Source organism: Bombus bifarius, unplaced genomic scaffold (assembly GCF_011952205.1).
Source record: "Bombus bifarius isolate JDL3187 unplaced genomic scaffold, Bbif_JDL3187 scf7180000008193, whole genome shotgun sequence".
Classification (NCBI taxonomy): domain Eukaryota; kingdom Metazoa; phylum Arthropoda; class Insecta; order Hymenoptera; family Apidae; genus Bombus; species Bombus bifarius.
The window spans coordinates 1612430-1628447 of NW_022884501.1; the positions used below are offsets into that span (position 1 = coordinate 1612430).

Below are 16018 nucleotides of genomic sequence, written 5' to 3' on the forward strand. Positions count from 1 at the left end.
GCAGATTCATTTTCATATGCACGCGATTAAAGAAGTTGAACATAAATATAAATATTGTACTTTTATTTGTTTATTATTGTACTGTTGTAGATATTTTTTCAGATTTCTTCCAACTTTCACCAATATGCTCACGATTGCTTTGTCTAATTAAATTTCGTGTTAATTAAATTTTGAAGTGTTCTGTACAACACACATAGAATATTGATGAAAAGTTTCTCGAAGTGTTTGAGTGCTCTCGCGTACCATTATATTCGGATCTTATGGAACCAAAACTATGGAAGTGCAACGTTACTCAAGATCGTGATAACCATCGATCGTTTTGGTTAGATTATGACTCATTGATAGATCGCAGTAAAATTCTACGATGGACGTGCGAGGGTTGATGCCGGTTTGCGGTAACGGTTATGGTCGAATGAAATTCATCGTTACGTTGTGTAACACTATCCCGACATCTTGGAATAATTTGTATAGCAAAGTAATAAGATATTTGAGTCACCCAAGATTAGACGTCTCGAATAATCAAATTCATTATATATTTGTATATGTATATGTATATGTATTATGCGATTTCATTAATTTTTAACATAACAACGAAAACATGAGAAAATATCGTGTACTTCAGGTCTAACAAGGAAAGATACCACAAATGGGAACAACTCTATGGTTGAGTCATTCGAGTCAGTGAAAAAGTATAATACAGAAGCTAATAAATTAAATAACAAAATAACTTGCAGAAAGAAAGTAACCTACACACGTTGTTGAATTACGACAATTATAAGTGAAGATAGTAACATTGGACGAACATTTCTCCTTTCGACAGTAGAAATTGTATCCTCCTGAAGAACTATAGTTGTCGAGCTGCCAGTGTAAGTATACGATATACGAATATGTATCTTACTGTTTATCGCTTCGTTAACAACGAGTCTAGTCTGTTTTTAAATGTAGGTTGCTTAAAATTGTATTGCTTTCTTTATTGTTATTTCAATTCGTATGGCTTGCAACCTGCGAGCTTTTTACCGTTAATTTAGGTAAAACAACGCATCCTCTGTTTTCGACACTAAGACCGTGGTACTCTAATGTCTCAGTGCGTATACATAGAGCGAGTAACAGTGATTTTTATTCCGTCAGAAACACGTGGAATCTACAGCTGTTAGATGGATACCGGATCACCAGAAACCGCGTTAAAGTAAACGCAATATGACAACAAATATGTCGAGTTGCAGAAACGTCGGGTGAAAATCGACCGGAACCGCAAACTTAAAAATTGTTCAGAACCGAATTTGACGAATTACAAGGCAAATTACTTACAAATTACTTCGGTCAAGTATCTTTCTGGCTTAATCGTATTCTACCCTAACATTCTTATGCTATGTTATTGCGAATCGATAGCAATATTGTTGCAAAGGAAAAAAAACATATAAGGGCGTGTCTATCGATTTTCGATATTGTATAACATTGCTGAAAGTGCTGAAAATGTTTGATAGCCTTGTGTAAATATTGTTGCATGATTTCAATGGACTCGGTAACATACTTCAATAGTGCTAGAAAGGTAAAAATGATTCATAGCTACCATTCCCTGTTATTGTGAATTTTAGATCGTCTACGAAGTTACGTGATATTCGATGTTGTACAATATTCGTACGATATTTCTAAGCGTTCTCTAACGTCTTTTCATGTAATTTAATGTAATTTTCTGTTCAACACTTCAACTTTTCCCTAACTTTATTTGTAGCTTTGTGTAATACTATCCGACGCAACTTTTTTCAAATTACATTAGTTTACATTTTTTTTTTTCGATGGAAGATCGCGAAGGAGCCATACAACTCACGTTTGTTCATTTTTTTTATAGAGGAGAAATCTTTAAATTCAACATGCTGTCAATCAATCCTATATTTATTAAATTCATTTATATTAAATGTGTATTTTGTCACCCTCTTGAATATTTTAAAAATATTGGTTTTCATAATATTAAAAATTCTGTATATTTATTAACTTTTTAATAAAAAAAGCCTATGCATCTATTACAACCATTTCTTTTTACATTTGAAGTAACTAACAGATCATTTTTACGTTTAACCCTGTCATATTGAAACATTTCGTGTCAACCACCGAATAGTATAACACAAAATAGTAAAATTCACAGAATCAACGAAATTCAATGAAATAGCTAAAGGACAAAAGTTTAAACACGCTTTATACTCTTTCTTTCTGCATCTTGATCTTCCTGCATCTTTTGTTAAGTTTTCTCTATCCAATTTTATTCGATAATTTCTTCAAAATTTGTTGGTTGATGAAAGCAGTATAAATTACCATGTGTAGTGTTCTAGACTTAGCCAACATTAATTTGATTCAGACCTAGGTCCTTTTGTCTGACGAAGAGTCAGGTTACTCGGGTTACGGATCTTCAGTTTGATTTTCTTTTCAGGCAACTCGAAACGTCCCTTTTACGTGCAATCGCGTCCACTTGACCGCGCTAAGTATCCGAAAACAAGTCGGAAACCGGAGTAGACTGGTTCGCTTAGGGTAGAAAATTGGAGTACTTGATGGTACTCGACAGCCCATATGGAACTCGAATAGGCGTCTCCCTCATGGAAAGACGACTACAACCTGACAGGTACTACCGAGAGCGTTCAAGGCTATTGGGGGTACTAGAAACTAGGGATAATACTTGATTTTCAAAGAAAAGGAAAGATCGTTTTACCACAAGAAACGAGACAACTTTTTAAAAATATATGCAATAGAAAAATATACAATTTCGGTACAGAGTCGTCTTTCAAATCTCCAGCTTTTGGTCTTACGAATAAGATTACGATACATCTATCGTCGCTGAACAAGAAACGTTCACCACTTAGACGTCAATTACATAGATGTTCGATATTTTCTAGATGGTGAAATCCATTTGTTTAATTGGGTTTATAAATGTACGAGTTTACGTACAAATTTCCAATTTTTAAATATTAGGTTGTCCGGAAAGTGTCTTTCTTTTACAGACACGTCTTTTACAACAACGCATCTTTATACAAACATGAAACCTAATCTGTCGAACGTTGTGATCTTTAGTTTGATAGAACAAAATGGATCATACGTAATTGGATAAAATAATATAAAACGGAAAATGTTGCGCATCCATTATTTCCTTATACAACGAAAGGAACTTTTCGGCCGACCTAATAACACAGTGCAATGGAAATATGATAGTCCTTAGAAATAAGGATATTCTGGTTTGTATCGTTAACTTTGAGATTGTATGGGCGATACGAAATAGTCGTAAGGAAAGAACGAGTGCGATACGTACAGAAATGGATTCACGGCCAGCTCCTTGAGACGTAGCTGGGTCGAGACGATGCCAACCAGCTAGGAAATCTTTGACGTAGGGTCGCGTAGCATCCACGATTCGAAACCCGGTAATGTTGATGGCGCCGTACTCGATCACTTCGCTCTCCCATCGGTCGTCCATTATCTGATTTTACGAAAACAACGTGTTTGCAACATCGTATAAAAGACACAAAGCTCGCAATCAGTCGAGTGTTTCCGCATTTCTACTTGGACGTTCATAGAGATAAAAGGGTTGGTTTCGTATTCGTGTTCGTTTATTTGAAATTACTCGAGCCATCGTGTCGATACAGAATGTATCTGATTGGTGAGATCAAACCACGAATAAAAGTGCGAACGTCATAGTAGTTTTGATTGAACTGTAAAGTCTTTTACGTTGCTGGAAGATTTCTTTTCAAATTAAAAATTATAATTTATATATAAATTATAACGCAAAAGCGAAATATGTATTTTCATTATTATATGATAGTTCGAAATGATCATCGCTTTTATTGCATTATATAATCATAAGGCGAATACTCACCAATCCACTTAATAAATAATGGTACGTTCTTTTCCCAAGTGCAACATCCCTCACGTGGCTCACCACAATATCTTTCGCCATGTCCGTAGGACAATCGAGTATCACGTACTTGTTACTCCATCTGTAAAGAGTTTACATCGTTTATTACGTTTATTATTTAATCTTGCTGTAACGGCTAAATTGAGTTTCCTATTGACTTTGAGTGGTCCTGATGTTACGTTGGTGGTACTTTGAGTAATCTTTAGAAGTTTCAAGGGGAACGATATTAAAGACGCGAGAACTGTCAATAAAATAATTCAAATAATATCTTGGATAAATATTAAAATACTTTAATCTACTTTGATAGAGTGCTACAAATCCGTTAAAATATATGGAAATGTCTTAATGCGATTTAATGAAACGTTACTAATATGTTAACAAAATAAATTACCATTTAAACGAAATACATATTTTGATACCATATCCAAATAATTTTATCGTATCTCGAAAGATTTATTAATATAATCTTCTTACACAATTGTTTAAACATATAAATACCGCATCCAAACGATTTTATTATATTCCGAAGGATTTACTATGCAAATTTTTCAATTTTTGAACGCTATATATATATATATATATATTTATTTATTTATTCATAGAATATCCTTCGCGTTTTCATCTCGCTTATAGTATCACATTTAAGCGAGTATTACAATTAAACAAGGAACGTTCGTTGTCGTCCCCATTTCGTGAAATATTTCTCGACTTCTCTGGTACGGAACAGGTTCTAACAACCCTGTGGACCCGTAATGAATTTACATAATTCCAGCCGCGTCGTTCCTCCAACGATAAAGTCGCTGTACAACGAGCCGTTTGCCTGCAACGATCCGAAATTGTTACGTTTTGTTTTTGGTAACGGGAACGTTCATTCGATTCGGGCTCATTGTCAGGTTGGTTGTTGATTACCTGGCCCGTGCAAATGCGTGGCCGGTGGTAAATTGCGGCCGAGATACGCGGTGACCGCTCGTACTCGCACAAAAGCGTGATCCGTCAGCCTGTCCGAATGCGGCCAGATTTTACTGTTCGAAAAATAAAGCTATACTAATGCGCCAACGATCGCAGAGAGCCTATTCTTTTTCCCTCTATATCGCAAAAAATTATAAGTATCATAGATTTGCAGAATGTCCACGTGTTATATCTCTTGTGGCGTATTAAATTTTTATTACTGATCAAATTTGTAAATTTGATAGATAAAATGATTTTGACTATTCTTTCATACTTTACTCCATTTCGTAAGCAAACGACCTACATTCATAGAATATTCTCTTATAAATATGTTTCACGATTTACTAAATTTTTATTTTCGACAAATTTGCCAAATAAAATGACTATTTCCGAAGGAATTAACGTTCGTGATTTTTATTATGCATAGATTTATATGTTTTCCTTGTTACCTTCGTTTTTAACTGCAATTGAATCTTTCACTGCCCGTAATGACATAAATAGCGCTTTTAGAGTAAAATTGTGAAATAATATGTTATTCAAAGAATGAATCAGCCCCACGAGCAAAGCTACGTTTATTATTCCCAACAATTTTTATTATTACATTTTGCGTTCTATTTCAACGTAAATATTAATTTTCGAGCTTTCGTGTACGCAACCATTCATTCGTTAAATCCCTCAACGGAGCCGAAAAATCGGTTAAAATATCATTCGTTACATTCGATGCTCTATATTTTAACATCGAACTTATCCAATCTCCAAACATATCTAATTTTCAACAAAATTTTATCGAAAATAAAATTCGAAAACTCACCTATTCAATTCTTCCAAGCTGCGCAAAAAATCGATCGCCTCGGACATATTTTGTATTCTTTTCACTGTTTCTACTTGAAACGATTCGTTGCCTGGTTTCAGGCCCTGGTAGATCTGCTGCAGCCTGAGCAGTCCTGGAACAAGCAAGAGATTTACCGTCAGCAGTACAAATGTGAAAATTCTCTATGGTCGGTCGTTCGCGCGGTTCGCCACTCGTCATTATGCATTATACTATTCGCGTTTTCCGAAAATTATGCGTGCACGATTGCGCATCACATCGGCCGTAATTCATTGGCAGACACTGTGTTTGGTCTGCGGTGCCCGTCGAGGCCGAAATGTTCCGCGGTGATTGTAGCGGAACCACCTCTAATCTCGTAATCAGATGACGCGATTCGTTTGATGCGTTCATCCGAAAATTTCATCGCCCGGTTTTTCTAATCATCGTTGAGTTGACGAGTGCTGGAACGTTTATCGATACTTTGGATAATTTGTAGTAAGTAGTGCGAGGATTACGGAATTTCTGCAAAACTTACGAGAAATATTTAAGTTGCAACATTAAGTTTAACATTAAGAAAGCTCTATTTGTTCAAGAACCAATTCGTATATCTACATGTCCACCAGTAATGCTTTAAACGATAATATTTTAAAATACGGTTATAGATATTTTTATCTGTGTTTCTTACGTTTAATTTAAAGATGAGAAATAGATTGATCATTTTTCAAATCGATTCTGCCTGAAATATTATACATACTGGGTGGTTGGTAACTGGTGGTACAAGCGGAAAGGGGGTGATTCTACGCGAAAAAAGAAGTCGAAAATATAGAATACAAATTTTTCGTTCGAGGCTTTGTTTTCGAGAAAACCGACTTTGAATTTTCGCTCGGCACGCGTGCGGTACGTTATAACGGATCTCACTGTAGATCATTGTCTCGATGGAAAAATTAAACAAAAATTAAAAAAAAATTTTATTCTATATTCACCCCCTTTCCGCTTGTACCACCAGTTACCAACCACCCTGTATATTGTATGTTTGAGATGGCTATTCATACTATTTTCTTACTAAGTATACGTATTCAGTAAATATTCTGTTACTTCAATATACATTTGCACATTGTTTTACAATTCTACCAATATAAATTTCAATACGTTTTATACATATAAAGCACACAATATACGCATAAAAGATTTCTGTAATAACTGTCGAAATACTTTCACTGTATCTTCAACACTGAAAACTCAACCGCTCGCAAGAAATCGCCCTAAATTCCCATTCTTGCAGTATCATAGCATACTACTTCATACTTATCGGACAAATTCCTATTGCAATTCATAGCGGAATCCAGCAGACTCGCCAGAATCCCAGGATCTTTCGAAAATCTTTCGCGGCTGCAATCAAAAGTCCACTCGCATTCATCCGTTCTGTTTCGCGGAAGCAGATATTAAACGGTCTTTCTGTTTGCTGAGGGAATCGCTTTCGGGAAGTGGAACAATCGTTCGCCATGAAAGGATCGAGTGGTTCGTAACCGCGGATACGGGTGAGAGCGTAATGCGAAAGGGATAGAAATTGAAAAATCAGAAATAAAAGAACGGACAACTGGCTGGGGTGAATCGGTGGTGGGAGCAAAAAAGAGGGGCCCGGAAAAGTCAACAGCCGAGAGTCGGCCACGTTTTGCGTTGTCGTCCTGCTTTTTTGCAGCGCGTTGCGTGAAACTGATGGTCGCGTTAACGAGCGCCGTGCACGTGTATGCCCGGTGGCGCGTTATAAAAGAACGGCGCGTTTCAACGAGTAACGTGAACATCGCCGTCCTATGGTGGCTTCTTCCTGTCCCGTTTCTTGCGCCGATAATGTCCGCGTTGAAAATCACGCGGCTCGTTTCTGCGAATCATGCGATCTCGATGCTCACTTCCGCTTCACTTGCGACTATTATCGTTCAACGATAAGCATAGAAATTATGGTTACTCCGTCATAAATCGCAGCGCAACAAATTTGGTAATTTGGCTACTTGAGTTTGGTCGCTGCATTTTTTATGTCCTAGAAACACGTTAAACATTCTGCTTTCTTTTTTAATAGCAGTGTATTGCCCGGAGGGATATTAAACCGATTTCGATGTCAAAAAATGTTGTACACAGGATTATAGACCTTCAGCTGTCATACTTCTCTCTTCAAGCAGTGAGTAACTTTAATATTTGCACATTATACGATTTTTAACCTGTTCAACCTACCAATACTCAATCTTTTGGATATAATAATTTCTTTTTTTTATCTACTATTTAATATTTCGCTCCAATTCTAGTAATGGTAAATTATATTATATCTATATCTGCAAAAATTAAAATTGATCTAAGATTGATTCGTTTCCGTCAATTTTTAATTTCGCGATTATAAGAGCTTCTGGCTATAACCTGGTTAACAGGTTATTTCGTCGTATTAGAATTTTATTCGCCCAGAAAATGTCTAATTGCATGCTACATCGTTCGCATTTGCATTGTTACAGAATGTTGTCAACAGAAGTACAAGAATGGTACATATAATTGTATAAATAATTCGTAATATTTACTATATTGTTTACTTTAAATGAATGAATGGTCGTATCATTACATTAATATTCGCATACTTTTTGGGAATACAGTCGAGAACAAAAATAAGTGGGCAGGTAGTACCATACTTAAGTCTTATTTACTATATAGCCTTATAATACGTAAATTATTTAGCAAATAATTGAAATTAATTTTTAAATTCTCTCATATATAATCTGTCCATTGATCTTTGTTCCCAACTGTAAATTACTTCTACTAATTATACGATCGTTTTTCCTAGCGCCAGCGTCTCGCATATGTCCTTACCCTTTAGTCGTGCGAGTTAACCAGTCAACTCAACCGAGCCAGGCTGATCGCAGGAGGATGTTTGAAGCGTCGACGTTCGTTTGCAGAACAACACGAGCGTGCTTGCTCTTCGAGGCTAATCAGTTTACCATTTCCGGTAAACTTTTATTTTTTATTCGATGCACGGGACGTGGCTCGGTTTTCCACGGCTGCTGTCATTTCACGAGCAATTAAGCAGCCGCGACTCTATAGTTAATCCTTTATGATCGCGTTTCGAACCGCCTAGCCGTGAGTGTCGCGTTTTATTTCCGCGTGGAACACGGACAGCGCGGGATCTCGTCGTACGCTCGTTGGAGAACGTGATGGACCGTTTCATAGATCGGTGATTAAGACAAAAGAGGTGGTGTTAGGTTTGTATGGCCAGAGGAAACCGATCCAACAGATTTCCCGGGGATTGCTTTTTATACCTTTAAAAGCAGCATTTTTGTGGACATTTTTTTACACATCGAGATGGTAAACCAAATAATACTTTGGCCAGAATTTGCGCATACTACGATGGTTTTGACATTTAATTTTTGTAATTTGTTGCGAAAAGATGTACGGATTAGTATTAAGCGGCGAATTTATATAATTTGTCACACGAGAATTCTCACATGAATTTTTATTTAATTCGTCACACGAGAATATCAAATAAATCTGACAAAATTTACTATCATGGAATAACTTAGATAATTTAGAGTTATATGGAGTAACATGCTTGCCAACGACTCAAATGAGTTGATGTAACTAAAAAGATCTAAATAAGTAAATAAGTAATTTAAGTTTATAAGTTTGAATCTTTTAATTAACAAGGAAATCTGACATTGCCATTAATTAAATGCTAATTTTGTAAATATTTACGATAGGAGATTCTAATCCCTTAATTTCCAAAACCTCGTGTATGCTGTAGTACCAGCAACAGGGTAATTGCAAAAATTGTTGCCATTCAACTAATGACGATATCGGTGCGCGAAATTCGTTGAAATTAATTACACGAAGGTTGCGGTGGCGGATTCACGATCACCTTTTGCGGTTCAATACGCTCTGAAACGCGAATCGATCGGTGTAATGATTATAAGGGTGGCTAATTAACGACGCGTTGTCAACATGGATGTCGACCACGGTTCACAGAAAGCCGTATGACGTCAATTGTGAATGTTCGCAGGCTTTAGTGACACGCGCAACTAAGCCGATGATGTCTATGCGGCGACACGTGACCGATTCAATGGCTTTCGTCTGATTTCGGCCAACTAATTGCTTTTCAGCAACAAATTAGTAGAATTGAAAATTTCATGTTAGTGTGCTTGCGCGAATTTCCAAGGCATTTCACGAATGTGTTTGAAGTTGCGACTCGAGATATGATTCTGGGAATGTCTACAAAATTTATTTAAATTAGTAGAAAGAGAAAAAGGGAGAGAGAAAGAGAGAGAGAGAGAGAGAGGGAGAGTTTATGGCATGGAACATATACAGCGGAGCACAACAGAAAGTTTAAAATTGTTACATTATAAATTTTAGCAAATTCAGTGCTAAAAAAATTGTTACCACATTGATAATAGTCATCTATTCTGTAGTACATATTTTCTCTTCATTGCTTTATTAAATATAAATTCATTTCGTTAATTAAAATTATAGTGTCTTTTCATATTTCTCGTCTTATAAACTTTCTTTTGTCCGCCACTGTATACGTAATATAAGTACGTGAGTCAGATTTTAATTAACCTTGAGCAAGTTCTGAGAAAATTAAATAATTAGAATTGTAAAAGGAAAGGGAGGAGAAGATTAAGTCGTTGTGTTATGCAATATGATAAATATGTATATACTTACACGCATATTAAAACATACATATAAACTTTCCAATATCAACATATCTTAGATATGTACATGACCATTGAGAAATTCTTACTTTTTCAAAAAATCTTTCAAACCTATGTTATTGAATTCAGAAGAAGAAAGCAAAGTTCTATTAATAGGACGTTTCAGAAAATAGTGCGAAGCTTTGGTCAGTTTTATTTCTAGTTGTTATTGAGTTATCTAACAATGCTAATGGCACGGAGTGGTAAAAGGCTCTAATTAGATGTTGTTATTATTACATATTTTTTGTTGACCTGTGTACTCATCTGTTATGCGTTAATGGCTTAAAAGATTTATCCCTATTAGTTATGCTGTTGTATATTCTCTGTTTACTTATCAAATTCGTCTAAAACGTACAATATTTTTTAGGATACGTTATCATCTAGTAAAATATTTTCTCTTCTGTCGGCGGTCTTTGCCGTTTTACCTGTTTAGTTAGATGTTTCGCAGAAACCCCAGCAGTTCCATAGCTTGTTCCATTATCAGCAGTCTGTTGCCGAGGAAATTACGCTAAAAGCAAGCGTTTGTCAAGCGATCGAGTCTGACCAAAGCAACAACGACGCAGCAATAGATAAATTAGTGGAAGAAACAAAGCATCTGTGGAATTTCATTTCGAAATAGGCTATAGAATGCGCTGCCGTGTCTTCAGTTCGAAAATACTCGCTGAATTTCTTCGAATTGCTTCCTCTCTATCTTATCTTTTTCTTCTTTTCTTCTAAAGTTTTCTACTTTATACTTCTTTCACATTCGCATTCCCTCTTTTTCATCTTTTTCCTTCTCCAATTTTCTCCTTATTTTCTATTTGACACTTTCCACTTTTTCCAACTTTCCTTGTTTCCTTTTTTCACATTTCATTTTTCCTTCTTTTCCTCGCTACTCTTCTAAAATGCGTATTATTGGCTATCTTTAAAGATTCGAAAGCTAACTTCCGAGAGATTTGGAAATCACAGAACAAGGGCAACGCAGGAATTGAACTCTCATTTTACTTTTCTTACTTAAATTCTCCTTGTTCGGTTTATGATCAGACGATTTATTATTCTCAAAGTTCTATTCGATAATGTACAAATAGCTGTTAATTGGAGCTATCGTTGCTTACTTATTGCCAAGAAATTATCCTAGCGTTCATGAAAACGTAGAAAGGAATTTAATGAAGAACGAAATGGAGTGGGCGGTATGCAAATATTCAATTAATAAGAAAATAAAAGGAACGAAGGGACACAACGATCAAAACAGTGGAATTAATGAACCACGAAATGGCACAACCGGTTTTATTCTTCTCCCAGTTGCGAATTGACTCACGAAGTGTCTCCAAGGATTTGTACGATGCTTCGAGATCGCTGTTGGTCGGTAATTGAATAATCACAGGTACTCGAATGTGATAATTCGATTCCAGTGCTTTGTTTTCGTTATTACGATCTCAAATGTACACGAGTATCGCGATAAAGAAGTATCTTTTTTTTCATATCATTATTAAAGTCACGATATACTATACATTTTTTTTTTAATTACGTGGAATTACTTTATCTTTCTGAGAATTTTTTGACCGTAAACACTACCTTAGGTAATTCAATTAATTTCGAAACTAACGTACTTGAGACTAGTGGAGCGCCCCAATAATTTTAATTAGCTTATTCCAAGTATTAGGTATTAAGGCAAATTCATATTAAATTTTGTAGAAAATTCTCGATTAATTAGTAACAGATAATTAAAACATAAATATTTTGGAATTCTGTAGCTTCTGCCTGAAGTATGATGTAATAACGTTTTAATTGGGCAATTAAAATTAAATTGGGTAATTGAGTAATTAAAATTGCCTCGGACATCATATTACACTAACGACACAAATTACGACAGTTACGATTTGTAAATATATCATGAATTTGATTTAGAAAAAACTGATCAATGATGCGATCTATAGATAATATTTATTACATTAGAAATTCGCCAATGGCGAAACTATTTTCCTACTCATATTCCGTATTTCTCAAATTATTGTCAAATACGACCATCGCAATTCTGTTATCGTTTGTTTCTTTAAAATGAGAAACATGAAATGTAAATGGGATAGTTCCAATGTTACCTGAACATTGGCATGAACTGATACGATCGACAGAAATATTCTCCACTCACCATCATTTCTTTTTGGCTTCATTTAATCGTCGCGCAACGTGATCATCGGTTAATAAGGATAATACAGTCGAGGATAAAAGTAAGTAGACAGGTAGTGGAAATAGTACAACTTATACTAGTTTTATATTCTTAAGTCTTATTCATTATATATATATATATTAGTTAATAAATAGTTGAAATTAATATTTACATTTTTGTGTAAACGAGGCGTACGATAATGAACGAAAGAAAGTTTAAGTTCGCTAAATAATCTATCTGCGTATATACGTGATATTTGTGTAAATATTATCATATTGCGAACAGTCACCCATTCCGTAGCGTATATCGTATTTGTTCATTACTCCTATCAAACATAATTCTATTTTATAAAATTACGATATTTCTTGTACCACTTACATTCGAACTTCCTCTTGTCCGTCGCTGTATAGAACGAAACTCCATTCATATTACCTGCCCACTTATTTTTATCTGCAAACCAATATACGCAGAGCGTTTACGAGCGTGAGAATCCAACGATCAACGATCCACGTGGATGAACGCATACGGCATGTCAGCTTCGGTATGCGAACAATCCTGTCTGCCGCCTCATACGGGAGGTCTGTGGTTTCTCGTAGCGTGTACTTGGAGACGGAAATGCCATCGTGACTGCCGGAAACTAACGTCGAAATAGACGACGAAGCCAGAGAGACGCGCGATGGTCCATGGCATCGACTGCCGCCTGATTCTATCTGCGGTAAGCCTCGTTGCCTCGGCTTTAAAGGAGAGAGGACGTCTTGTTAAGGAAGACAACGACCCTGGGCCCGAAAATCCTCTATGGCTGCCGCCAAGTGAATCTTCGCTGCGAGTGTTTCCAAGCAGAAAAGGAGAGAGAAAGGGAAAGAGAGGAATTGTTTACCCGCGAAGAGTCGCGAACTAAGAAATTTCTCTCGCGACAGCGCGGTTCCAGCTAAGTAAATTTTCGGGCGAAATATGGACGTCGAGTGGAATTTCTAGCGAAGGATGGAGTTAAGTGGAATTTCTGATGAACAGTGAGAGAAACGGAGAATTTGTTGCCAGGGATAGTGTTAAAATAGGATTTTTCGTGGTAACCATGAAGTTTGTTTATCTTTCTCGTAGGATGCTTCTACGAAGGTGGGGAATCTTTTTGCGTACAATACTGTGCCGGTGTAATTTTCTTGGGTGAGATCGGTAAGTTGCGTGAGTTGAGCGGCATTTTTCCACCAAAAATAATGTTACGTGTATACTTATTTGTTTTAGATGATCGCAAAAAAATTGGATATTTGTTTGTTTGTGGTATAGTACAAATTTATTCTGGGGAATCTTTTTGCGTGCAACACTGTACCGGTGTAATTTTCTTGGGTGAGATTGGTAAATTGCATGAGTTGAACAGGATTTTTCCACCAAAAATGATGTTACGTGTGTACTTATTCGTTTTAGTTGATCGCAAAAAAATTGGATATTTGTTTGTGGTAACTAAAATAACTAAAATAGTAGTTTGTGTAATAATATATCACAACTATGTACTATATTATGTAGTAAGATATAGTACTAATTCATATAATAATATAGAAACGAAAATCAATCTACTAGAATTTTTGAAGGCGGATTATAAAATTTTGTTATTATAAACTAGCATTGGATAGGATTGACATAAAATAATTTCAAACAGATTTTTTAACAGAACACGTAAACGATATAAATGACGTAGGATCTTTTTACAAAACCTAAAATTTTTCCATGTAAAACTTCCTTTTAAACAACAACGTTGAATGACATTTTCTATTAGGGAACACTACTAAGTAGAATGTTCTCCGTGATGGATCGTCCGTAGCGGAATCTTTAAAAAAGGATTTTGTAAAAATCAATTTAATAAAATTGTTTGAACGAAGGTAGCGATAAATAAAATTACTTCGCAGAGATTGTCGTCAAACAGAATTTTCGTCGTGTAAAATAATTTCGAATAGAAGTGTCTGACAAAAAGTAACGGCAAATAGGATTTTTCCATGAAAGCTGAAGTTACGTAAAATTTCCTTTTAAACAACAACGCTAAACGACATTTTCTATCAAGGAACACCGTTAAGTAGAATTTTCTTCGCGATGGATCACCAGCAACGAAATTTTCTCGCGACGATTTACGGACAGCGAAATTTGCCCGCGAAGATTCGCGTCGAGTGAAATTTCTTGCGAGCGAACCTTCCGCGAGAGGTTTACGTTCAAGAGAAATTCCCCTCTAAAAGTTTGCGTCAAGCAGAATTTCCTTGCGAAACGTCCTCGTGAAACAACATTTTCTGCGCGAACGTTCTTGCGGAACGATCTTATATCGATGTTGACTTTTCTCTCGTTTTTTACTCGTTTGGTCGTTCACCTTGTTGCTCGTAGTCACAATGAACCGGATTGCTTGGTCTGTAGTTTGATTTCGAGAATATTCCAAGTTTTACGCCAGCATCGTATCTTTTTTATTTATTTCATACCGAACACATAGGATTTATTTTGTTCTAAAAAGATATTTAACTTATATTCGTTTAGATTCACTGTTAGTTACTATATTTACTATATAATATTTTACTTCTACGATATACTGATATATAGGATTTGTTATAATCTAAATAATTTTCTTTAGAAGGGAATTAAATAAAAATTCCCTATTCAATAATAAATATTTTGATCTGATAATTGTTTAAAGTATAATGATATTTAGGGAAAACGATGCCTATATCTACAGTTATATATATATACAAAATACACGATACAAATGTTCGGTTGAAGCGTCAAGTACACGATTAGGATTGGATAATTATAATTTAAACAGTAAGCTGTGACTCGATTAAAAGGAAGAGAGGAAAGGAACGCGTATTATAATCTTAATATCATCGACTTCTATATACACCATGAAACGAATATACACGTTAATTATTGACTTATTCAGCCACGAGCACGTACATACAGATTAGAGTATGCGGATGGCTAACTAGATTTAATATTTTATGAGATTCATGTTACACGAACTGAAATAACAACTTTCAAACAAATCAGATATTCTGTTATGTTCTTTACCATTGAATACGATAATATTGCATTATCTCATTTTATGTATCGTATCAGTCACGATGTTAATCACATTCGTTAAACTATAAAATAAGAAAATAAGAAAAAAGTAGAAGGAACAATGAGATTAAAATAAAATTCCCTGGAATATTTGAACCTTTTCACAGGTTTTTACACATGGCATTCGAATGCTATAGATAGACCATAGATCTGCGGTTTTCTAAAGCAAAATAAAAAGCATCCGTAACAGGGGAAATTGAATTATCGATTGAATAATAGGTTAGAGTCGCGGAAACCACGCGTAGGTTGTAACAATAAAAGCGAACAGATACAGAAACTGCAGTGTGCGCGTGGAATAACGCGTGTCGAGTGGAACGATGATCATAACGTTCGTGGCGTGAACTGTTTTATTGGCGCGAGTTCGTGATCGACGAATTCGCCGGTTCGGTAGCCGGCTATCGTAAACTTCCCACCCT

At 35.6% G+C, this 16018-nt stretch overlaps 1 protein-coding gene across 2 annotated transcripts in view; it reads right to left on the reverse strand.

Moving 5' to 3' along the window:
• LOC117209715 (glutamate receptor 1) overlaps positions 1 to 16018 on the reverse strand; it is a 335559-nt gene that overhangs the window by 21936 nt on the left and 297605 nt on the right. For both annotated transcript variants that reach the window (XM_033452010.1, XM_033452011.1), the window contains exons 5-7: positions 5655 to 5787; positions 3857 to 3977; positions 3296 to 3460 (exon numbers count right to left, since the gene is read on the reverse strand). In XM_033452010.1, coding sequence (XP_033307901.1) covers positions 3296 to 3460; positions 3857 to 3977; positions 5655 to 5787 — 419 coding nt within the window. The remainder of the gene's footprint in view (positions 1 to 3295; positions 3461 to 3856; positions 3978 to 5654; positions 5788 to 16018) is intronic.